This window comes from Lactuca sativa, chromosome 7 (genome assembly GCF_002870075.4).
Source record: "Lactuca sativa cultivar Salinas chromosome 7, Lsat_Salinas_v11, whole genome shotgun sequence".
Taxonomy (NCBI): domain Eukaryota; kingdom Viridiplantae; phylum Streptophyta; class Magnoliopsida; order Asterales; family Asteraceae; genus Lactuca; species Lactuca sativa.
In genome coordinates this window covers 176223478-176249071 of record NC_056629.2, presented here as the reverse complement: position 1 = coordinate 176249071, position 25594 = coordinate 176223478, and the positions used below count along the sequence as shown (strand labels likewise).

Below are 25594 nucleotides of genomic sequence, written 5' to 3'. Positions count from 1 at the left end.
TTGAGAGTAGTAGTGTATGATTTTAAATCAGTTTTATTATGAAAAAGAAAAAAAGAGAAAATAAAATAAAATAACAATAGCCGATCAAAACTCATCATCTCAATTTTTCTCTCCTCTCGTTATACCAATGGTGACTGTTTTTACGTGCTATTTATTTTTTCTAAAAAACCAATTCTAACACTTATTGCTGTGCCGCGCAACACACGCATATCACTTGGCCATTCGCAACTGTTTTTATTTCACATGATTTTTAACTTAAAAACTGTTGCGCGTGTGTTGCGTGGCACAACATTAGACCATCTGCTTCATACCTTACTTTAACTTATTGCAGCAGTCTGCAGACGTTAAAAAATAAACAAACTTTTTATTATATGTTGTATCCATTTGATCCATTTTTTCTGCTATAGAGGGTTGCAGAAGTAATCCGCAAACTTCAGACATTTTTACTTCTAAAAAACAACAAACACCTTAGCAAGGCCCTTAGCGAGCCTCGGGTGTGGCGTTTGGCTTGTGCTAACCAGGGTCTTAGCGACCCCATTTCCAACAACCTAAATTATTCAATTACTTTTATTGGTTTAAACTGTATTGTTTTTCCAAAAAACTATGTGAAAAAACCACACAGTCATATTTTTGAAAAACCAAAAATTGAGCCTGATTTCTAAAAAACAACATTTTTTTCTGTATAAAAAGCAAATCTAAACTGAATCGAAAAACTTCAAAACTATGTTTTTTTTATTATTTTAATTTTTTTTATATAAGTTCAATCGATATATTTTTAAAATAAAACAAAATAACATACAAAACTTTTATACCTTTATATTTAAAATTAAATAATAAAATGCCTTTACGTTGTCTTGTATTTATTTTTATTAAATACGTATATTCTTTAAATTTAAGCGACATTAATGAATATGATACAATAACTGCATCAAATCCATGTATTCACATACGTACTTTCACTTTATGCTGAATCTAAACCTTTATTGCTTTCTCACTTACTTTATTGATCACAATAACGATAATATTAATACAAATAACAAATTGACAAAACCAAATATAAAATAAATTTTATAATTGGTTTATTACATAGTAAAATGTATTTAAATGGTAAATACATTGCGTATTGCCAAAAAACTAATTTCTTTCACATATATATACACACGCAAAGGCTATTGTGCCTCTTGGGCCCCTCCTCCTCCTCCTCCACTTGAATTTTCTGGTAAACTTTTCCGTTACATTTTTCTTTCTCTGTGTAAAACTGATAACAAACAAACAAACCACATGTCAACGACCTCGTCTTCTTCGTCACACGACGGAGGAGACGGTGGAAATGGCGGTGGTGGAGAGTTTGAAGGACCATCGCATTCTCGTCAACGCTTCAACAACGCCGTATGGCCGGAGCCTTTCCTTGAAGCTTTAGCTACTCAAATCGCGATCGACGCAGCTCTCTCATTCGGTCGCCTCGCCGTTGCTCCTGCTCTAACTAATCTCTTTCAGGTAAAATCTCATCGCATCGTTGTTTCAATCGTTTTAGAGGTTTACATTAGTCAATGTTGGTGCATCAGGTGAATCATATGTTGCAGGTTTTGAATTTTTTTTAACTAATGTGCATAATCGATCGTTGAACTAAGCACTGTTTTTTTGCGATTATGGTTCATCATTCATCATTCATGCAGAGCATTTTCATTGCTTATATTGCTAGCTTTTTATCACTACTGTTTGATCTTCGTTTTGATTTTAGACATAGAAATAGTATTTCAAAGTGAAAAGCATCTTCGATTGAACATGAAAATTACGTAAACAAATAGTGATCGATGTTCGTAAAAAGTACACAATCTCCGTCAACTTCAAATTGTTCCACGTTTCCAACTGTTTGATGAGTATGATTCAGAACTAAGAATTAATTTTTCTGCAAAAAGTGAAAGAGAAAAACCTAATTTAATAGCGTTTTCAAATGTGTTTGTTCAAAATTCTACACTAATTTGCCATTTCTTTCTTGTAATCTGAAGCTTCACCTCTGTTGAAAGCAACAATTAATTTTTTCCTAGACTGGTATAGTATGGTCAGATCAAGGAGAGGGGTTTTCCTTCTGTTTTTATTCAATGATTTGATGCAGAAATTTGGAATGACATTGAGTTGAGTTCCACTGTTTCAGCATGGGCATATACCATTAAAAAAAAAAAATTCCATCGGACCAAAAGCTTATATATCTTCTGTTATTTTATTTCTATATCTTCTGTTATATTATTTCTATATTAAGAAAATTGAGAGTTCTACTTTTAGTAAAAATGAAACAAACCCTAGAGAATTATTTGTAAAAAAACTTTAACCAAATGAAAAAAAAATGTAAAACTCGTACACCCCTTTAATGCGTTCTTCTTTTAACAAGAGAAGATGTATATTAGGTCGTTTTTATGTTGTACTAGTTCGTATTAGGTCTCTGAGCACAGATCCTTCTGTTGATCTACTTGTATACTTTATTTATTTCCTGTACTATATAACATACACATATACCAAGCTTGTAATGATTTTACACCCTTTTCCTTTCCAAAAATACTTCATCTTTTGAAGTAATCAAAAATATAATATTCTTATTATAAATATAATATAATAAGAATATTACAAAAGTACAAGAAGAAAAATACTTAGTGCTTTTGAAGTAATCAAATCAAAAATATAATATTCTTATTATATTATATATTATATAATATAATAAAAATATTACAAAAGTATAAGTATAACGTATAATGTTTTATAACAAATTAAAGCATTGTAATTAGATGATTTGATACTTATTTATGATTATCTTTAAAAGAAATGAAATGATGGGGGGGGTTCGGCGTGACATGTGTGGGATTTGTAGGGTTAATTAATTGCAAGTTGATAGATGGGAAGGTGCAGGTTAGTCTCTTCTTTCCAAAGAGAGACAATACTTTTTTCTTTTTTTTGGGGGAGCTTTTTGCCACTACTTTCTTGGGAATGAAAGAATAAAAAAGTTTTATTCAAAGCCTTTTGACAATATAGTTTTTGGCCATTTCCACTCAGGATCATAACCCAAGAGACGTTTTTGTCTTTTTCATTTTTAATGTAATTATTTATAATTATATATAGGTTATAGTAAATATTTGAACCATAAAATAATTTAAAGATTATTATCCTTTAAGCATGGAATCACTCATTTGTAAAGATACAGCTTAAAAAAGATGCATGCAATAAATAGTTTATTGAAAAAGGATGAGAACTTTTAGAAAGTGAGGTCAAAAGTTTGACTATAGATCTATCTCCAACACAAAATAAGACCCACACTTTGTCGCTTTCATATAAATTTGGCATTTATCCCCATTTGTTGCTGCCTTTTTGCCTTTTTGTGTTGTTTTTGGGACACACGAAACAGAATGGATGTTTATTTTATAGTTTATTATCATACGAGTATGTTTTTATTATTTGTTTATTTATTTATATTTATGTATAATATATAAGGTGAAAGCTACGGTTTTTTATATATCATCCGGGGTTGTACTTTATTTTTGTACCTTATGTTCCTGTCCCCCATCCTTCGTTTGATTTTATAGGACTCCTATCCTATGCTATACTGATTTTCTTTTACCAAATGAAATATTCTTTATAAACATAAAGTTGGATTTGACTATACATACAAAGCTTAAATAAAAAAGTACACATACTAAAAATATAAAAACCCATATCTAGGAACATCAAAAACTTTACACCTATAAGAATGGAAGTAGAAACTAGGATTTATCCTTAGAAACCTTTGAAAAATAAAAAAGTCTCAAACTTTTATTTTTTAAACAGAAAAGTCATGATTATCAGATTTTTCGTGGTTAATCTGTTATTTTCTTTGAAGAATTTCGAAGGCTTTAAGAACTTGGGACCTTTATGTTGAAATATAAAAGTTGTGATTTTTCTAAGAACTTGGACCTTTAGTTGGATTTTTGGAACACTAACATTAATGTTAGCAAATCATGCCATAAGGAAAGGTTGCACATTGTTTAGGTAATACATGGTATGATGGAATCTATTAAATGAATGGAATTATTCAAATACATTGAAATTATAAAAGAAACTGTTTGTATCTGTCAATATGTAATGTAATGGACAATTTTTGAAGGACATTTTTACTTTTCATTGTGTTAAAAGAGAAATTATATATCTTTCTATTTATAATCCTATTCATTTGAAATAAATCCATTTAAAATAATAACAAGTGTATTAAAATATAATTAATATTATCCAAATATGTCATTGTTTTACATGTTTTACATGGATAGATAGCTATGCTTTTTTTTTTTTTTTTTTTTTTTTTTTTTTTTTTTTAATAATTCCATGGAAATTACAACGTTGCTTATTTTTACTTTTGTAAATTCTAATAGAAACAAATACATCTTTATTAAAAAAAACCTATATATATCAACTTCATGATCATTAAATAGCTCTCATTTTTTGAATCCACAAAATTGAGTTACTTTTCTTGTTAATATATATAGGCAACATGTCATAAAATACATGTTAGTATTTGAAAAGGAAAAACCCCTCAATAAACTTTTGACTTTTGTTTACTAGTAAAAGATAACACATGTAAATAAAAAGAATACCAGCAGCTTTTTCACAGTCCAAAATTGTACATAAGACTTTTCTTTTCTCCCAATTAGATGTTAAATTTTCTGACATGCATGTGTCCTTTTAACATAACCATTTTTTGAACTTCATTATCTTAACTAAACTGTATAATTATATTATAAGTTTTTAACATGCAAATAACACTCCCTTATACATCGTAAATAAAAGAGTGTCGATTTTATTTGAATTTGAATATATATTATATATATATATATATATATATATATATATATATATATATATATAGAGAGAGAGAGAGAGAGAGAGAGAGTTAGAAAGATTATTATATAGGGAGAGAGAGAGTGAAAGAAAGAGTTGTGAGGATTTTTATGAGGGTGGTTGATGAGTACGACTAATGAATAGTGAGTGCAGTAGTAGAGGGATGCAGTCCTGGGTTTGATGGTGTACTTAATGTATAAATAAGAAGCAGAATAAGAGGACAAGACGAAACGATAGTTAAAGTTAAAAAACATAAAAAAAAAAAGAAAAGGAAGGAGCCTACTCCTACTAGGCCTACGATTAGGACATAGGTATATAGGTCTCAGGTGATCTACAAATGCTTATACAATACAGCAACAAAAGCTGTCTTTTCTTATTCCCCGAGTATTACTTCTGACTCTCTTTCTTTCTATTTCTCTCTCTAGGTTTTAATATAGACAAAGAATTTGTTTCATTAAAGCAACTCTTCCTCCCATTCCCATCATATTGTGTCTCTCGCTCTTTTTTTTTTTTCTCTTACTAGCTTTCTGCATGCCTGTATTAGCGCATGAACTCTCTATCTCTCTCTGTCATAGGATATATCCCCCATGCTGCTAAAGTCTTTCTATCTTATCAATTCCAATTTTGTTTTCTTTTTCTTTTCTCCGCTATATATTATAATAATTTCTAAAAAGGAGTATCTTACTCTTTTAATTAATTCTATTAGGCCCCACTAAACTTCATATATATACTGATTCATGACTACCATGATTTAAACCGGTCAACAATCTTTTTTACTAATAGTATTTTTCTTATAATAAACATGTAATTAGTTCCTTGAGTGAAAAGAAAATTAATAGACCTTATAAAATGTAAATCGTTGAAGAAACTATGTTCATGGCCCTATTTTTTAGTGAAAAGTATTTAGTTTTATAATGCAAAACTAGTACAAAATGAAAACATTAAGAACATCAGCAGTCCTAACACTATTTTCTTCACGACAAATAATACAAACTTGTTTAGATTTCACATTTCTCTTATTCTTTTTGTTAATTATTAAACAAATATAACTGAATAAATATTTTGGATATAAGTAATTCGAGTTAGTTATATAATTAAAACAAACATTTTAAAAATAAAAGCAGACCTAAATATATGCTTCAAATTTTTTTTTTTAAAATTTAAATATAACTATCCAATTAGTATCCTAGCAACCTGTCATTGTCATTATCATATATTGATAACCAATAATATATTTTAGCATAAGTTTCCTCCCTATCTCTATATGCTTCTTTGGTCCCATGGCACTATATAACTTGTATTGGTCCCATTGCACTTATATAAGTTGTTGGGAAATGGGGTTGAAAAGGGAGTGTTGATGATCAAATCATTTGGATAGTTGTAAAATCCATTCATCACTTTACTTGAAATCAATTTTCTCCATGTTATTACTAGTTGGCAATCCACAAACAATTCCCCACAATAATTGTAAAATGAACAGTTAAATTCTTAGCCATAAGAAAATACACAAAATTGTATTTTGAATAGTCAAAGTAATCCATAAACAATTCCCCACATTAATGGTTTTCGATGAAAAGGCAACGTAACTGTTTTTGTAACACATCTTCTTAGATATCAAACTCATCTTATACAAATGTGCAATACAAATCACTAGATTTGAATTCAATAACTTGATAATCCCTTTTAATAGTCATATATATTCGAGTTAACATTAAATGACTAGACAACACTAAAAGCATCAACAACTTGAGTTTTATAGTTCCTTTTGCATATTCATAGTTTGCATGAGGACTATGAAACACAAGTACATCAAAACTGTTAGTTTGAAATCTAGGTTTGGATGTAGAATTAATAGTTAAAATTTTAAAATTTGGAGAGTAGTAGAATTTTGTGTTAACAGTTTTGAATTCTAAATTTGAAAAAAATAATGAGTCGTTGGTAGAACACAAATCTCTCACAAAATTAAAGATGCTTTTGCAGAACATAAATTTATATGGTGTTTGGGATTTTGCTTATTTCAAAGTGCTTGTTGGGATTGTTATGGTTTAATAATGGTAATCAGAAAATATCTCGAATTTAAATTCTAAAGTTTTTGTAACAACTTTTTCTAAACAAATTTATAAAAGTTTGTTTTTCTAAAAAAACATGAATATAGAATGAAAAATAAAATAGTTTCTGAGATTAAACGTTGTTAAATTTATTTTGTAACAACTTTTTCAAACCAAATTTGTAAAACTTCATAAATTTAAGAGGTATTTATGAAAATCTACGAAAGTTTGTGAAAAAAATATATTTGGAATATTTTTTGTTTTAAAAATATAAAATGAAAAATAAAGTAGTTTCTAAGATTAAACGTTGTTAAATTTATTTTACACCCTAATCCATATCTTAATAAAACAATAACTTTAATATTCTTTTGACATGTATCACTCTAATAAAATTTTTCATTAATATTATGTGAAATTAGGTATTAGTTTATGAGTAGATTATAATATTTGTATTTGTCGGTTAAAAAAAATATTATGCCATGTGTCTCGAAGATATATTAGACAAATAATTATCACAATTAATGACGATAATGTTTTAAATAATAGAATTTAATCTTTTTATAGAAACATTTACTTTTTTTAATTGTATGTTAAATTTGAAGTTATAAATAATTTTAACATTTTGGTATATTTCTTAATTAATAATTTATTTAAAATTATTTATTTAAACTAATTGATTAATAAGTATAAATTTTTATTAAGAAAGTTTAATTAGTTTGAAAGGTTTTACGGATATAAACTAGTAGCGGAATAACAAATAGAGTGTGTTTGAAATTGGTTAAGTTATTTTTCGCATATTATTATTATATATTGTCAAACACTAAATAATAAATTATTAACTTATTATCTTTAGAGTTTAGATACGTATAAATTATTGATTTTCTTTTTAGTTTCATATTGACTCCATGATTGATCTTTTTAGTTTCATATTCACAAGGAAAAAATTGAAATACATAAGTTGTTTTAAACCGATACTCATACTTCCTTTTAGTTTTTTAGTTTTAATAAAGTGTGTTTGAAAATGGTTTAAGTTATTTTTCTTATTACACATATTTTTATATATTGTCAAAAACTAAATAATAAATTATTAACTTATTATGTTTTGATAGAGATAAATTAATGATTTTCTTTTTAGTTTTTAGTTTCATATTGACTCCATGATTTTTTCTTTTAGTTTCATATCAACACGGAAAAAATTGAAATACATAAGTTGTTTTAAACAGATATCCCATACTTCCTTTATTTTTAGTAAAAATGTTGTAGTGATTTGGCAAAAGAAACTTCACAACAGTTTCCAAAATTTGTTGAAATGAACCTTGTTATTTAAAAAAAATCTATTCCTAAAAATAAATAATTATTTTGTTGTTCCAAATTATTTAATTTCATCCTATATAATATTACTAACCACAAACCACAATGGTCTTCCTAATGCTTCATTTTATGTTGGATTTATATTCCAATAGTGCCTCGTGTTTGTTAATTATTATACGATATTTTAGATATTATTTTATGTGACTATTGCAGGTTTGTAGAACATGGCGAACTGTCTCTCAGTCTGACCTCCTATGGCAGAACCTAACCCGACGAATCTGGCATCGACACCACCTCCTCCACCCCACCTGGCACGAAGAATACATTTACCGCCACCGAACTGCCAGAAACTTCCGTCTCCGGCGGTGTATCTACACCACACTCCACTTCCCTCCAAACGACGACAACAACAACGAAGGCCTCTCCTGCCACCGCCTCGCCCTCTCCGACTACCTCCTCGCCGCAGGTTTTTCCGATGGCTCAGTCCGCCTCTTCCACCTCCCCACAAGGTTCCACCTCTCCACCTTCCACCCACACCAACGCAACCATCTCGGCCCCTTCTCCCGCGCCGTCTGTGGCCTCTTCTTTTCCGATGACCGTCTAATCTTCGCCTCCCTCGACGGAGATATCCACGTCGCATCTATCAACGTTCCCGGCGCCACACGGCGGGCACACTTGGGTGACGTCGTCACCGACGGCGTCCTTGTCGATTTCGCCGGTTGTAACCAGTGGTGGATCGGCCTTTACGCAGGTAATTTAAATACATTCTTTTTTCAATTCCTTCACTACAATCAGATTAATATCTCGAATTTAAAAAAAAAAATCAATTCTTAGGTCTTCCAGATCGTGCATTTCACGTGCGAAATGGTAACACGGAAGAACTTGTATACATCGGAGGCACATTAACCAACCCGGACGCTGTAATCGGGTGGAGGTTACTGAACGATCTGACGGAGCATATTGGCCGGATCAGAATCGCAAGTCAAGATCTGGCCGTTGGTTTCACGAGCAGTAAAGTTTTAGTATTTGATCTAAGAAACCAGATAACTTTACGGGAGGAGGAGGTTATGAGACGTATAAATGTTGGGGAGGAGGAGGAGGAGCTTGTGGGAGATATAAATGTTGGGGCTGCTGATGCGTATGATAAAGCGCTTGTGTTCGTAAATACTAGGGGTGTAGCTAACGTACGCCATGTGAGTAGTTTGGAGGAGATTTGTAGGTTTCTGGCTAGAGGTGCCTTGTTGGGTTGCATGAATGGTGGGTACTCGTTTATTAGTACTAGGGGTGGTATTAGGGTTTGGGAGTTGGATCATGGGGAGTATTTGTACATTTGTAGAGAGAGGATAGGGGATATCACAGCTATGGTTGCTGATGAGAGGTATTTGGCGGCCTGTGGTAGCGATAACACTATTCACTTGTGGGACTTTGGAGCACGGTAATAGCTGTAGACTTGTCCACTTTCGTGGACATATAACTGTCTGACCACATGAAGATGGTTTGGTTTCATCTGGTCAGACGGTTATAGTTGTAGACTTATCGTAAGTCTACAACTATCGACTTGCATGATATTGGTGTTGGATGTATTCGAGTAGGGTTTGATTTTGTTATGGTTTGACATTTGAGATTGCTGGTATAGTTATTATTATTAGTTAATGAATGGTGTAGTCATGTGGTCGTAGTCGTAGGTAGGTTATATGCATTTTGCATGGTGAAGAATTGGTGATGGTTAGGTTTTAATTTCAGAAAAGTCTTGCCTTTGTGTACATTCATTTTTAGAGATTTGTCATTTGTTTGCTTTTCCATTCTAATTACAAACGCTTTCCATGTTTTTTTTTTGTCTTTTTTATATTTGCATCCAGTCTAATCAGTCTTAATCCTGAAATGCAACATAAGAAACTACTGATAACCTTTCCGTTTCATCTTTCACGTTAAGATTAACATTTCTTATCCATCACTAAAAGACATTAAACATGAAAAGTCTTTCTGCCATGCGGAATTCCCCATTTACCAAACTTTTAAAACATAACAAGTTGACCAAATGAATGAGGTTAATATAAATGACATATAGACATTAACATTATCAATAATGTCATTCCTCTAAATTCTTCATGTAACTACGTGCATCTCTTGGTTTGCATTAGTATGTCTTATCAACCCAACACTTGTCAAAATAAAATGCTACGTTAGGAAGCTTAGTGAGTTGAATAGGGGTTATAAATCTCAAAATTATATATAAACAATGAAAATATAAGTAATCTAACAAATATAAATGTCCTTTTTAACAATTTTTTATTTTGGTAAAATGACTATATTGTACGAAACATGGTATTTCAAAATTCCGGACTTTTTATGTTAATTTCAATTTATGTTGGTCATTTGTAGTATGATCATCATGTGTTTAATTGTGGTTTAGTTGTATTTTCTAACTTTATACGATTATTAGTGAAACTAACTCATATTTCCAATGAAACAAAAAATGTAATGCAAAAACTAGTAATTATAAAAACTCAAATATGTTCAAATAATAATATAACACACAAATGAACCCCACTTTTTTCGTGTACCCCATGCAATGTGCAAATTGCCTTCGATATGAGTTGACCCGGGTCTTGGTGCAACCCTACGCACGAATTGATCAATGGCAACCCTTTCTAGGAACCAACATAACAAAACTTCATAATCCATTTTATCGCAAGACTTTATGATACGTTTTTTCCATTCACAAGGTTGAGTGTGAAAATCTCTAAGGGGATTACATATTTGGATTTGGTACCCTAATACTTGATAGCCATAAGGAGTTTGTAGATATGTCCTCAAATAATTATAAACCAAGATGCATATTTTTAAAAATAGTTGTTAGCCTAGTAACCATTGTATATAGGGAGAGTGGACATCTGGAAATCCAAAACAGTCAAAAACTAGTGGGCAGTTTGTATAATAATAAGGATGTTTAGTTGCACAAAAGTTTGAAAACAACATATAATGATATAACATTTTCTTATAAGTGACTATTACTCAAGTAATGTAATTAAAACAAAATACATAATATTACACTTTGACTTAGCGAGGTAAAGAGATCCATAAGCCATATCATGTCAATCCTAAAACCAGTGTTGAAAGTTGTTGGTAAAAATGTCAACTGAGCATGATCCGACCTTCACTATGGAAGCAAGGAAATCCAGAGCATGATGTGTTGTCGGTCAACACATGTATACAGTAGATTAATAGAGTAATAAACATAACTAAATGTTTAGTGTATAATTATTACATATGTAACACCTATTTTTCATAATAGGTATCAGGATGTTAGTGTAATTTGTTTATAGGATATGTAAAAGGAATAAGCAAAGGATTTTTTCTCGAATAATTCTACAAATTGATGGGTTTTTAGCATATAAACATCCCTATATGAGCATGCAACCCTAATTGTTGGATCTATGTTTTCTCTATTAGACATACAAACATTGAACACAAAAACTAGAAACCCTACGAGGCATGTATAGTTTTCAAAATCAACATAAAGCTAGGGTTTAGATACATACCTTTATTTTTATGTAGTAATAACAATGATTCCTTGGAAGATCTTGACTTGAGAACAAGTGCCACAAATGTAACACCTCTAATGACTCACAAACACACCAAGGCAAGAGGATGATTGAGAAAGAGGAGTGAGAAGGGAGACACTCAAAGTTTCAGATCTTCTAGGATTTCCAAGGAATGGTCGAAACTTGATGGGGGTGATGCTCCTTTTATAGTCAAGGTTGCTTAGTCCAAAAGCTAGGGTTTTCCGGTGGAAACCCTAATTTCCAACTTAAGGCCTAAGTAGCAATGGATCCACCTCCTTAAGGCCTTGGACGAAATCCTAAGGGCCTCCCTTATAAATGTCGACCAACCTTCTTTAGGGTGATCCAAGAGCCCAAACCACAACTATTAATTAATTGCAAAACAACCCCTGTACTTTCAATTAATTTCTTTAATCTCCAAATGAATTCCAAATTAAATTCTATTTAAATATTAATTAATAATATGACTTCTAATTAATACATTACTTCCATAATATATTAATAAATCATTTATTTCAATTTATTAATCAAACTAATAAATTCTTCCTCTTTTTCAATTAATCATCCTGTCTAGTTGTCAGTGTGAAGACAACCCAAAAGAACTATGCTACTATCAATTCTAGTATATACCAAATATAGTTATGGGCTTAGACACCTAATTCAACAGTCTCCCACTTGGATAAGTCTAAAAACTATAATTGCAAGTATAACTCCAAAAAGTGACCAACAAATTGTAGCTCTTAAAGCCACTGACGAACTCTGACCTAGTTAGTAATTGTGTCCTAAGATAAGTGATCATATAATCCTCCGTTCTAAAAGATATCACGTGGATAAATGACATGTAACATAATCGTTCTCATTGTCCAACAGTTTGTTTCCCGATTTCTGATTTTTAATGACAAAGAACTTAATTGAACACATCAATTTAGTCCTGAATGGGCCCGCCACATAGGTCAACACCTAATCATCGAGGGGCCCAAGATATCACTTTTCCCGTTAGGGCAAAAGGAACAAATAAACTTTGACTTATATGCTTGCACTATTTACTCATAATATCATGCACAACAATACGTTTTATAACGACAAGTTATTGATGTGTTTACGCATTATCAATACACAACTAAGTCATAAACAACAACTCATATATCTCCATTTAAAGATTATACGATATTATCGCCTCAGAATTACTCGTGATAAATTGTCACACCCCCAAACCAAGGATTGCGGAAACGTCCGGGGGTGGAGGACTTCATGTATAGTATCACAACAACGAGTATAATAGTGCTCAAAGTAAATACAACCAATCATAAATATAATCATAAAAGAATTACATGGTTTCAAGTATTACATATTTCAATGATTGATCACGACATGATATAAAAATAGTTGTTCAAAGCCGTAGCGTTCCATCCTCAAAAGCTTGTGGTTACTTGGTTTCGTAGATTTCCTGAGAATACAAGTAGTTTTGAAAAAGTGTCAACAATTAAGTTGGTGAGTTCATAAGTTTTTGAGATCAAGAGTTTGGCATTCTTTGTAATGTGTTGTGTGTCACCAAGAAAAATCCAATATTTTCCTTATAAAAGTTATGTGGTCCTAAATCCCAAGACCAAGAATAAACAAGTATTTGCCAACTTAAAGATATAAAAGTGGTTTTAAGTCGGCATAAAACCCTTTTTGATTTGAGGAAAAATCTCGTAATGAATGATGTGTAGTCTTAAATACCAAGATTGAAAGTGTACAGTAATATCCGTACTTATTGATATAAAAAGTGATTTTAAATTGACATAAAACCCCCTTTTGATTTATAAAAATCCCCGTAAACTTTATGTGCTGTTAACTCCCTATGTGAGTCGCTATAACCATACTATGACTGAATGAACCTGCCACGACGTTTCTCAGGCGTCGAAAACTGATATGACACTTGTCACCCGTAGACCTGAAGATCCCACTGTAGCTAGCAGCAAGGTGTGGGGTGTCAAACCCAATATAGATCTATACACAACTATCACGTTCTCCCTACAAGAGACTCTGGTTATAACTAGCAGGAATTTTAACCCGTACTCTAGGAGTACTGAGAAAAATATCTCACAATTTAAGTTAACAAGTTTACGTGTGGTGTGCGTGAGCATAAAACCTTTTTCTGTGGGAATAAAACCTTCTGAAATGTGTTTGTTGTGTTAATGGAAACATAAACCATACCTATTATAGTTTATCAAAACGTTTAAATGTAATAGTTATAACTTTTTTTACTATGGTTAACTACTGTATTTGTGAAGGTAAAAACCCTTTTGTTTACCGATATGTATATATACCTTTTACTAAAGTGAAGCAACATGCAATATAACAACTAATTAATTACCATACTTTTGTAGGTAAAAATGCATTTGTTTTCTGATGTGTGACTATATACTAAGACAAAATGTCATCTATTTGCAAAAACATATATTCACATAATGATATACACCTTGCTCAACATGTTACAAGGTGAAATGAAATTGATCGCATTTTTCTGTTAACATTTTCTTTCACTGCTCTTAGAAAATTTATAGAAAAATCATCAAAGGTCCAAATCAAAATCCGTAAATTCTGAGAGTTTGGGAAATGAGTCTAGTTTGTTCATCAATTTTATTATAATTTTTAATGACCTCCAGCTTGTGTGAAAAAGTCCATAATCACAGACTGGTCCGGATTTGCTCTTGAGATGATAGGCAGTTTTGTAAAAATCACCATAAATTGTAGAAAAATCGTATGGAGGTGTGCAAGTAGTCATTTTAAAGGTATAAACCTAAACTACTTTCACCTAATACAGTTTTGAAAAATAAAATGTTTAGGTTGGCCGAAACAGTCCGTGAATGGAGTTAAACTTTTCTGATGAAAGCTGTTGGATGAGTTTAGTTATGTTCTTGGTGTTTTAACTTGTATTCCCCCCTTAAAACTTAAGAAAAACATGAAAAGATAGGGGTATGAACTCACCTTGAGTGATTTCAGTAGATGGATGATGGAGAAAAGAAGTGTTCAACTCAAGGACACTTGAGAGGTGCTTGAAGATTTGAAGATCTAACACAAATATGACGATGTTAATGTAAGCAATCTATGATTTGGATGAAAGATAGTAGAATATCTAAGTGTAAGAGGAAGATACTTACCAAACGTAGAAGAAAAGATTGGAAACAAGCCTTGAATCTCGAAATCTTAGAGAGAGGGAGTGAGAGAAAATGAAGTTGTCACTTGGTGGAAAAATGGAGTAATGTGAGGAGAGAGGAGAGTTTTCCAGCTTTTGTTCAACATTATGGCTGAAAAAGAGTGGTAAAAGGACAATGATTGACTAGGTATGGGTGAATAGTGACTAGGGGTTGTACTATGAAGGTATGGGGAGGTTGCTTGTGTCATACACTAAGGCAAAGTCAACACTCTACCCATAAATCTTACCTACTAGATTTTATTCTTAGGCAAGGATTTTCCCCCAAAATATAATTAAAATATGAATATTTGGGGTTTAATATGTTAAAATATGAGTTTGGCTGAAAATCCCGCGTTAAAATATCGAAAAACGGGCTCAAAACGCTAAAAATATTGTAAACCGGGCAAAAACTGCCAAATTCCGAAATTTGGGCCGAGGATGCGAAGGTTCGGCTCCTTAGGAGCTTGGAACCGAGAGCAGGAGAAGAAACTGAGATAGAGGAGGGTTCGGCTGCACGGGTCGCCTCTCGGACCGAAGGTGAGGCTCGGATGCATGGGAACCGAGAGGTCTCGCAGACATGCTCATCAGAAGGGACCGAGAGTCAGGTCCTCGGACCGAAGGTCAAGCCCTCTCGGGCCGAAGGTGGGAAGGGCAGAATCTCGGCTCGAAATGATCAGGGGACCGAAATAGACCGAGTGCTCGGTCCATTTTGGTTGAGAGGGTTTCGGTTCTCAGGAGGTTCGGTTCTAAGAGGTTCGACTCCTAAGAGGAGTTTCGGTTCCTAAGAGGAGTTTCGGCTCCTTAAGGCTGTTTTTCGCGTAGACTTCTGTTTTCGAGCTGTTTTCATCAAATTCGAGGGTCGATATGCCCCAAATGATTATGAAAAGTTGAGAGAGATTTTGAGAGAGATTTGGGAGAGATTTCACATACTTGGAGAGATTTGGGAGAGATTTGACATTCTTGGAGAGATTTCTCATACAGAGAGAGATTTGGGAGAAATTTCACATACTTGGAGAGATTTGGGAGAGATTCTAAATAGAGAGAGTTAGAGTGAAAACGATTGAGAGAGATTTTGTGTGTAACATTTGTGAGTGTCCGGCTTCGCAACATATGGTCCGTAAACCCTATTAAGCCATGTTTAAGAATCTTACACACTCCCGATGAGTATGCAACATTGTTTTATCGGTTTGGTTCATTACATAACACAATTTTAGGTTAATGAAATCTAGATATACAGACTTTTCCATTTATTCTTTCTCATTGGAATAGCAAGTTGTATAGTAATTACCTAACGTAAGCCCTAGTACCCAAGGGTTAATTGAGTCGATCGGTTTGACTTGTTAACTTTAGTTGACTTTGACTTGACTAGAATTTGACGGTTGTCACATAAATTCTATGAAGTAATTCACTCAATGTGGGTTTAATCCAATAATTAAATCTGTAACAACGTAAATTCCAAAACAATTTTTCACTTTTAAAAATGTAATTTCATTCATACATATTCTCAAATCTCATTGTATCACATGTTAAAACCATAAAAACACATCCCAAGATCAAAACGTATAGAGTAAATTAAACGAATGGTTCCTATGGTTTGGAGTAATTTGCACGTTTGGTCCCTAACTCATTTTTTTAACTCGGAAGGTCCCTACTGTTTGTTTATGTTGCGCGCTTGGTCCCTGCCTTACCTAAAAAAAAGGGTAAATTACACAGATGGTCCCTGTGGTTTAGGGTAATCTGCTAGATTGGTCCCTAACAACTTTTTTTAACTCGCACCATCCCTAATTTATTTTTTCGTTACACGCTTGGTCCCTAACCATTATAAAAAGTCTAATTTACCCTTACTGATTTCTTTTACCTATTTTAAATTATCAATTAATTAAATGTGGAAAAAGTGTTAATTAAAAAAATATGTTGGTCTGATTCAAGAACCTACACAACCGAAGCCTCATCCCCTCCCTTCCTTCCTTGATTTCAGTCGCCGGAAAATATCACTCCTCTCGTCGGAAAATCTCACAGATAAACGATGTCTTCTCCAGCTTCACTTCCCCCCCCCCCCCCAATTGTCTTCTCCGGCTATAATCGAATCTGATACTGAAATCAAACACAAGATCGAATGGAACCTGAATCTTAAATTGATCCAAGATGCAAACCTAAAACTGAAACTAAAAACGACTATGAAACTGAAATCAAACACAAAACTCAAAATCAAATCTAAATTCAAACCTGAAGCAGAAATCAAACTGAAAATTGAATGCGGAAAGTAATCCAAACCTACAACTCAATCAAACCTTAAACTGGAAATTGAAACTAAAATCAAACCTAATCGGAGTTGTATGGTCGATTTGGGCACCGAAATTGAAATCAAACATGAAATCTATTGTATTTTTGTCACTTCTGATTCGATAACATTCTTTCAAGTGCGAGACAAAGAAAGAGGTCAACGCTCAAGTTTGTATTGTCTCGTCAGATTCGAGTGCTTGCATCACCTCCGCCTTCTCTGGTGTTGGAAATAGATGTTGGTGAGGAAAACGTGAGTAAGGCAATTGGAGTTTCAGCCGTCGTCTGCTTTCAAATGGAATAAAGCGTGGCAGAGTAAAGAGGCAGGTTAGTCCCGTGAGTGAAGATGGGAAGGAGATGAAGGGTTTTCTCACCAGCCATGTGTGATGTTGTTGGAGTCGTCGGAGATGTAGCTGATCAAGCAACTGGTGAATGGTGATGATGGAAGACGAGAGGTGAAGGAGCCAATGAGGGGTTGGAGACGCTGCTTGGGGCTTTATTTACTATATTTTGTTAATTTTATTAATATATTATTAATATATTATTAATATGAAAAGGTAAAATAATGAATATTAAATTATTAAGGGTAAAATAGTCTTTTTATAACGGACAGGGACCAAGCGTGCAACAAAAATATAAATTAGGGACGGTCCGAATTAAAAAAAGTTGTTAGGGACCAAGCTAGCAGATTACCCTAAACCACAGGGACCATCCGTGTAATTTACCCTAAAAAAAAAATACTATTTTGCACTTGATTTTTAAATTTATTTAAATTAACACACCCCAACCTCATTTCTACCTTACCGTACCTTACCTTACATACCCCACATTATTTAATTAAATTAAAAAATCAAAGGCAAAATAGTCTTGTTAAGTAAGATAGGGACCAACCGCGCAATAAAAACAAACTGTAGGGACCTTCCAAGTTAAAAAAATAAGTTAGGGACCAAACATGCAAATTACCCTAAACCATAGGGACCATTCGTGTAATTTACTCAAACGTATAAAACTCCAATAATGTGTATTGATCATGCCGGCGCCTTCGCACGATCCTTACTGGTACCTGAAACACATAACACAAAACACTGTAAGCATAAATGCTTAGTGAGTTCCACAAAATATCACATACAACACATATTAGCCACTCTAGGCTATAACTCTGTATGACCCTGTGGTCAAAGTGTCTCAGTGGGACCCTCCAGTCCCATAAGTATGTGGACCCTTAGGTCCTAACTCTGTAAACCCTGAATCACATATAGCACATAATCACATAGATATCACATCATATAATAGCATACAACATACTCTGGCACATAACTTTAATTTCCACTCTAGGTAAAGTATAGTGAGAAGACTCACCTCGGATAACTCGGAAACCCTCGAACTCGGAAATACTAATCTAGCCTCTGCCTAATTACATAAAATAATTACTCTAATCAATACGAATTTCAAAGACCATGCTAATCCCTCTCTAAGCTCTCTAGGGAGGGTAAAAGACCATTCTACCCCTCCAATGGCTCAAAAGTCCAAAGATTGACTAAACCCTAATAGTCAACAAAGTCAACTCTAGTCAACGATCAATTTTGACCAGACTCGTCGAGTGCACTCGGGCGACTCGGCGAGTCCACGCGGGTCCCCTGAATCCTTCTGAGCCTCACTTAGCACGTCGAGTCCCTCCTCCACTCGCCGGGTTACTCTGCAAAAAATCGCGGGGCAACCCCGACTTGAATCGTCGAGTCCACTTATGGACTCGGCGAGTTGCTCCCATAACAACTCTCAAATGACCTTCTGAGGTCAGATCTGCATCTCTAAACTATAGATCTGACTTCCCAACGACCAATAAACACGTAACGGTCGAAACTTGACTCACATGCAATACACCCAAGGCTTTCCTTGGTGAGATGGCTTCTAAAATGGCAACCTAGTCTCCTTTCCCCCATAAACCAACATAAAGCAGACCGGGGATGGCTCTCTAGAACTCTATGGGTCCAGATCCGAGGTCTAACACAACACGGGACCATAAACTCAACTTTTCACGCCCTAAAAGGTTATAGAAAACCCAAGATCATAGATCTTAACCCAAAACAGAAAGGAAGTTCGATTTGATACCTCAACAGTGTAGATCTGAACTTGAAAACCCTAGATCCACAGCTCCCTTACCCTCCTCTTGTTGGAAACAACTTCTCCTTTGCTAAAATACACCAAAATCGATCAATATGGCCTTATCACTCTCTCAACTCGCTCGAGCTCTCAAGGGGCACTCTCTCTGGACAGGTAGCTACACAAGAGGGCTATAAGGTCCTGTAAATAGGGCTCGTGCCTGGGGATTTAGGGTTTCATTTCACAGCGTGGACTCGTCGAGTCCCCCCTTTCCGACTCGTCGAGTTTGCTCATTAATCCAGTCAGCAAACGCGATCCTACTCGACGAGTCCAAGCGTCAACTCGTCGAGTCCCTCTCTTTGACTCAAATACATGATGAAACATAATACCTGGAAATCCGGATGTTACAATTCTCCCCCACTAGAATCAGACTTCGCCCTTGAAGTCTTGCTCCGCAAACAACTCTGGATGCTGCTCTCGCATCTCCAACTTCAGCTCCCAAGTCATCTCGGACCCTCTTCGATGCTGCCACTGGACTTGAACCAGGGGCACCTCCTTGTTCCTTAGAACATTGATCTTTTGATCCACAATCGCAACTGGCCTCTCAACATAATTTAGGCTCGTATCCACCTGAATATCTCCCAATGGCACCACCGCCAACTAGTCGGCTATACACTTCCTCAGTTGAGACGCGTGGAAGGTATCATGAATCTGGATCAACTCCGAAGGTAGTTCCAAATGGTAAGCTACCCTGCCCATCCTCGCGGTCACCCTGAACGAACCAATATACCGGGGCCCCAGCTTGCCCCTCTTCCTAAATCGGATCACTCCTTTCCAAGGAGATACCTTCAGGAGTATGAAGTCTCCCACCTGGAACTCAAGCTCGGATCGTCGCCTATCCGCATAACTCATCTGGCGACTCTGAGCTGTTAACAACCTTTGCCTGAACTGCCATATCTGCTCTGTCGTCTGAAGCACTAACTTAGTGCTACCCAACACTCGCTGCCCGGCCTTTCCCCAGCAGATGGGAGTCCGACACCTCCTCCCACACAACAACTCAAAGGGAGGCATACCGATACTCGAATGGTGGCTTTTGGTATAAGAAAACTCAGCCAATGGCAGATACGTGTACCAACTTCCTCCGAAGTTCAACACACATGCCCTAAGCATGTCCTCAAACATCTGAATCGTCTGCTCGCTCTGACCGTCCGTCTGTGGGTGGTATGTAGTACTGAAATGCAGCCTCGTGCCCAACTCCTCATGGAATTTCTTCCAGAACCTGGAAGTGAAACGCACATCTCGATCAGACAGGATCGAGATCGGTTCTACATGCCGCGATACCACTTCTCTCACATACAACTCTGCCAGCCTTTCAGCAGAAGATCTCTCACTGATAGCAAGGAAATGAGCACTCTTCGTTAACCGGTCAACGATCACCCAAATTGCATCGACACCTCTCGCAGTCCTCTGCAATTTGGTGATAAATCCATGGAAACCTATTCCCACTTCCACTAGGGAATCTCAAGTGGCTGCAATTTGCCATGTGGCCACTGGTGCTCGGCCTTGACCCTGCGACAGGTCAAGCACCTCTCCACAAACCACACAACATCCCTCTTCATACAGGGCCACCAATAGTCTCTCTTCAGGTCCAAATACATCTTAGTGTCCCCGGAATGGATCGAAAACCTTGATCTGTGCACCTCCTCCATCAGAATGGTACGTGCCCCGCCCTCAAATGGCACCCATATCTGACCCTGAAAGGTCATAAGCCCTCGACTATCGGCAACAAACTCAGATACCTGCCCGATCACCCGCTCTCTCTTGCGGTTCTCCGGTCTCATGGCCTCTACCTGAGCTTCTCAAATGGTGTCCAACACCGGAGTTATCACCTTCATCCTCATACAAACATCTCGTATCGGGGAACTCTCCGCCCTACGACTCAAGGCATCAGCTACAACGTTAGCATTGCCCGGGTGGTACAGGATCTCGCACTCATAATCCTTTACCACATCCAACCATCTCCTCTGGTGCATATTCAGGTTGGGCTGATCCATCAGATACTTCAAGCTCTTGTGCTCCGTGTAAATGGTACACTGAACCCCATACAAATAGTAACACCAGATCTTGAGGGCGAACACCACATCCCCTAACTCTAGATCGTGAATAGGATACTTCGCCTCGTGAGGCTTCAGCTTCCTTGATGCGTATGCTCTCACGTGCCCTCTTTGCATCAGCACCGCACCCAATTCTGATATCGACGCGTCACAATACACCACAAAGTCCTCCATCCCCTCCGGAAGGGCTAACACTGGGGCTTCGCATAATCTCTGGCGAAGTGTCTCGAATGAGGCCTGCTGCTATGGGCCCCAACTGAAAGCCACGCCCTTCTGAGTCAACCTGGTGAGAGGAACAACAATCCTGGATAAATCCTTAATAAATCTCCTATAATATCCGGCCAACCCTAGAAAACTCCTGATCTCGGCGGGGGATCTCGACACCTCCCAACTCATCACCGCCTCAATCTTGGCCGGATCGACCAATATGCCCTTCTGGTTAACGAGATGTCCTAGGAACTGGACCTCTCGTAACTAGAAATCACACTTGGAGAATTTGGTGTAAAGCCTCTCCGATCTCAGAACTCCAAGGATCTCTCTCAATGCTCCTCATACTGCTCTCTGGATCTCGAATACACCAATATATCATCAATGAACACTATCACCGAACGATCCAACATCGGTCTGCACACTCTATTCATGAGATCCATGAATGCTGCCAGTGCATTGGTGAGTCCGAAAGGTATCACCACGAACTAGTAATGCCCATAATGAGTCCTGAACGCCGTCTTCTGGATATCCTCATCACACACTCTCATCTAATGATATCTAGACCTCAGATCGATCTTGGAGAACCAAGACGCTCCCTGTAACTGATCGAATAAATCATCGATCCTCGGTAAGGGGTAAGGGTTCTTGACCGTTAACTTGTGCAACTCCCGGTAATCAATGCACATCCGGTGTGAACCATCGTTTTTCTTGACAAAAAGGATCGGCGCTCCCCACGGCGAGCTACTCGGCCGAATAAACCCCTTCCCCAGTAGCTCCTGTAGCTATGAGGATAACTCCTGCATCCTTGGTGGTGCAAGGCGATAGGGTGCCTTGGCGATAGGCGCCACTCTCGGAACCAAGTCAATGCGAAACTCCACCTGCCTCTCAGGAGGCACACCCGACAACTCCTCGGGGAAAACATCCGGGAACTCCCACACTATTGGAACCTCATCGACCGATCTCGGCCTCTCCGCGTCTACTCTCATATCCATCACATAGGCCACAAACCCACTACAACCCTGCTGTAGGCTCTGCCTCGCTCTAGTGGCCGAACAAAACGCTGACCCAGAACGGGTACCCTCGCCGTACACCGTAAGCACTCCCCCACTAGGGTCTCGTATGGTCACTAGCTGTCGCTCGTAGTCAATAACCGCTCCAAACCGGTCAACCAGTCCATGCCCACGATGACACATACATCTCCCATCACAATCGGGACTAAATCAATTGGAAACCCAACGCCGAATATCTCGAGTACAAATCCTCGAATCACATCAGTGGCATACACCGCTCTCTCGTCAGCTATGGAAACTCGTAGAGGTCGAGTCAACACCTCCTGACTGATACTGATGTGTCGACTGAAGGCTAATGATACTAAAGATCGAATCGCACCCGAGTCATATAACACCAAGTCCGGTACAAAACTCACAAGAAAAGTACCTACACACATCATATTATAAGCACAATATCTCAAACATCAAATGAATACATACTAGCCACGAGATCGGGCGCTGCGCGGACCTGCTCCGCTGTCAACTGGAAGGCTCTTCCTTGTGCCTTCGGTGCCTTGGCCTTCACCGGCCGAATCTAGGTAGCTAGTACAGTAGCAGGGGCAGATCCCTATGATGCTCCCTGTGCTGACCCCCTCAGTTGCGGACACTCGGCCTTCCGGTGTCTGGTCTAGTTGCAGTGGAAACAGACTGCAAACCCCTTGGGGCAATCCTTGTCCATGTGGCCCTCTGTGCCACACTTGTAGCAAGACCCTGCTCTGCAAATCCCCTCATGAATCTTGTTGCACTTGCCACAAGTGCGGCCCTTTTGGTTCCCTAATCTCCAATCGGCGGGATTGGCCCGCTTGGCTGCCGGCTGGGACAGAGTCGGTTGCCGATCCCTCGTCTGAGACTCTGCCTCCTCCCTAGCCTGAGTCTCAAGCTCTATCTCCCTCTTCCGAGCATTTTCCTGAAGGTCGACAAATGTCCGGTATGACGAGTTCGACACGAACTCGCGGATGTCTCTCCTCAAAATGCTCAAATACCGACTCATGCGTGCCTGCTCAGAAGACACGTGCTCAGGGCACAACATCGCCCTCTCATGGAACATCCTGGTGATCACAGTAACAGACTCGGTACCCTGCTTGAGGGTCAAGAACTCCTGGGCCAAACGTTACCTTTCCACCGGGGGAACGTACTCATCATGAAACATAGCGGTGAACCTCTCCCAGGTCACCGGGACAAGCTCTGCAGAAGAATAGTGCGCTGTCACAAACTTCCACCAGTCCTTCGCTCCCAAGCGAAGCTGGTTCAGCGCGAACCGAACTCTTAGATGCTCCTGGACAAGAACACGTATAGAAGCATCCCTCGATGTCAGAAACCCATCTCATCGCAACAATCGGATCCTACGTTCCATCAAACTCTGGTGGCTTCATGTTGCTGAACTCCCGGAACAACAACGAATCGCCACCCTGAGGTCTAGCGGCAGCAACAGCCGCAGTGGCCGCAACAGCCGCAGCCTCAGTAACCGCTGCGTATCTCTCATTGAAAGTATCAATCAAGGTGGTCTTAATAGACCCAAACATATCTGGTATCTCTGCGCGGATCGCCGCAGCCACCTCCTCGTGGATCATCTGGCGAAGCTTCTCACCACTCACTCCGCTGGTCTCTGGTCTGTGGTGTGTCCCAACCATGATGTCTCTGAAATACAACAGAAAATATCAGAGACTCGATCGAGTATGCACACACTCGATATCCTATTCCTACTCGATCTCTAGTACCCTAAGGTTTCTTACTTGGCTGCGCACTGATCCGGTGTCTTCAGTAGTACGGGCCCATTACTACCTTCCACACCGCATCAGTATTGACCCCAAGTCCTCCTCCTAGGATCCCAAATCCCAAGTACTCTACTCTCACTATGCATAGGCTACTCTCTAGCAGACCTCTCATAAGTTCCTCGCTGCTACCTACTCACTCCCAAGCGTCTCCTAGCAGCAAAACCCCTAGGCTAAGGCATCACAAATCAGGCTACTCTAGTCCTAATAAGAATACCTAGCCTACTCTAACATGCATAACATATCATTTCATATCTCATAACACATAATATAAGGGTATTTTGGGAAATCACCGTTCGGGCGTTGGCTGATCATACACACTTCTCTACTCTGCTCTTTCCAAAACCTTTTTAATCTTTTAGAAAATTTTTGGTTTTAATTCGAAAAATTTCTCAAATCCTCAGTATGAATTCAAATGCGCCCGAAGGAGCATCCGAATCCCTCAAACCAAGGGTCTGATACCAACTTGTAACAACGTAAATTTCAAAAAAAAATTTCACTTTTCAAAATGTAATTTCATTCATACATATTCTCAAATCTCATTGTATCACATGTTAAAACCATAAAAACACATCCCAAGATCAAAACGTATAAAACTCCGATAGTGTGTACTGATCATGCCGGCGCCTTCCTGCGATCCTCATTGGTATCTAAAACACATAACACAAAACACTGTAAGCATAAATGCTTAGTGAGTTCCCCAAAATACCACATACAACACATATTAGCCACTCTAGGCTATAACTCTGTATGCCCTCTAGTCAAAGTGTCTTAGTGGGACCCTCCAGTCCCATAACTCTGTGGACCCTCAGGTCCTAACTCTGTAAACTCTAAATCACATATAGCACATAATCACATAGATATCACATCATATAATAGCATACAACATACTCTGGCACATAAATCTAATTTCCACTCTAGGTAAAGTATAGTGAGAAGACTCACCATGGATAACTCGGAAACCCTCGAACTCGGAAATACTGATCTAGCCTCCGCCTAATCACATAAAATAATTACTCTAATCAATACGAATTTCAAAGACTAGGCTAATCCCTCTCTAAGCTCTCTAGGGAGGGTAAAAGACCATTCTACCCCTCCAATAGCTCAAA

The 25594-nt window shown here is 37.1% G+C and overlaps 1 protein-coding gene across 1 annotated transcript; it reads left to right on the top strand.

Annotated features, from left to right (window-relative positions):
* Nucleotides 1-1195: 1195 nt before the first annotated feature.
* Nucleotides 1196-10045, top strand: LOC111900520 (transcriptional regulator STERILE APETALA). The gene is made up of 3 exons (XM_023896404.3): nucleotides 1196-1497; nucleotides 8430-8967; nucleotides 9051-10045. Exons 1-3 carry the CDS (start codon nucleotides 1282-1284, stop codon nucleotides 9653-9655), a joined length of 1359 nt encoding a protein of 452 aa, XP_023752172.1. The 5' UTR covers nucleotides 1196-1281; the 3' UTR covers nucleotides 9656-10045.
* The last annotated feature ends 15549 nt before the right edge of the window (nucleotides 10046-25594 follow it).

Excerpts from the sequence above, each read along its gene's own strand:
- LOC111900520 (XM_023896404.3), top strand. The coding sequence starts at position 1,282 with ATGTCAACGACCTCGTCTTCTTCGTCACACGACGGAGGAGACGGTGGA. Across the intron at positions 1,498-8,429 it reads CTCTAACTAATCTCTTTCAG|GTTTGTAGAACATGGCGAAC; the intron begins GTAAAATCTCAT and ends TGACTATTGCAG. Across the intron at positions 8,968-9,050 it reads GTGGATCGGCCTTTACGCAG|GTCTTCCAGATCGTGCATTT; the intron begins GTAATTTAAATA and ends ATCAATTCTTAG.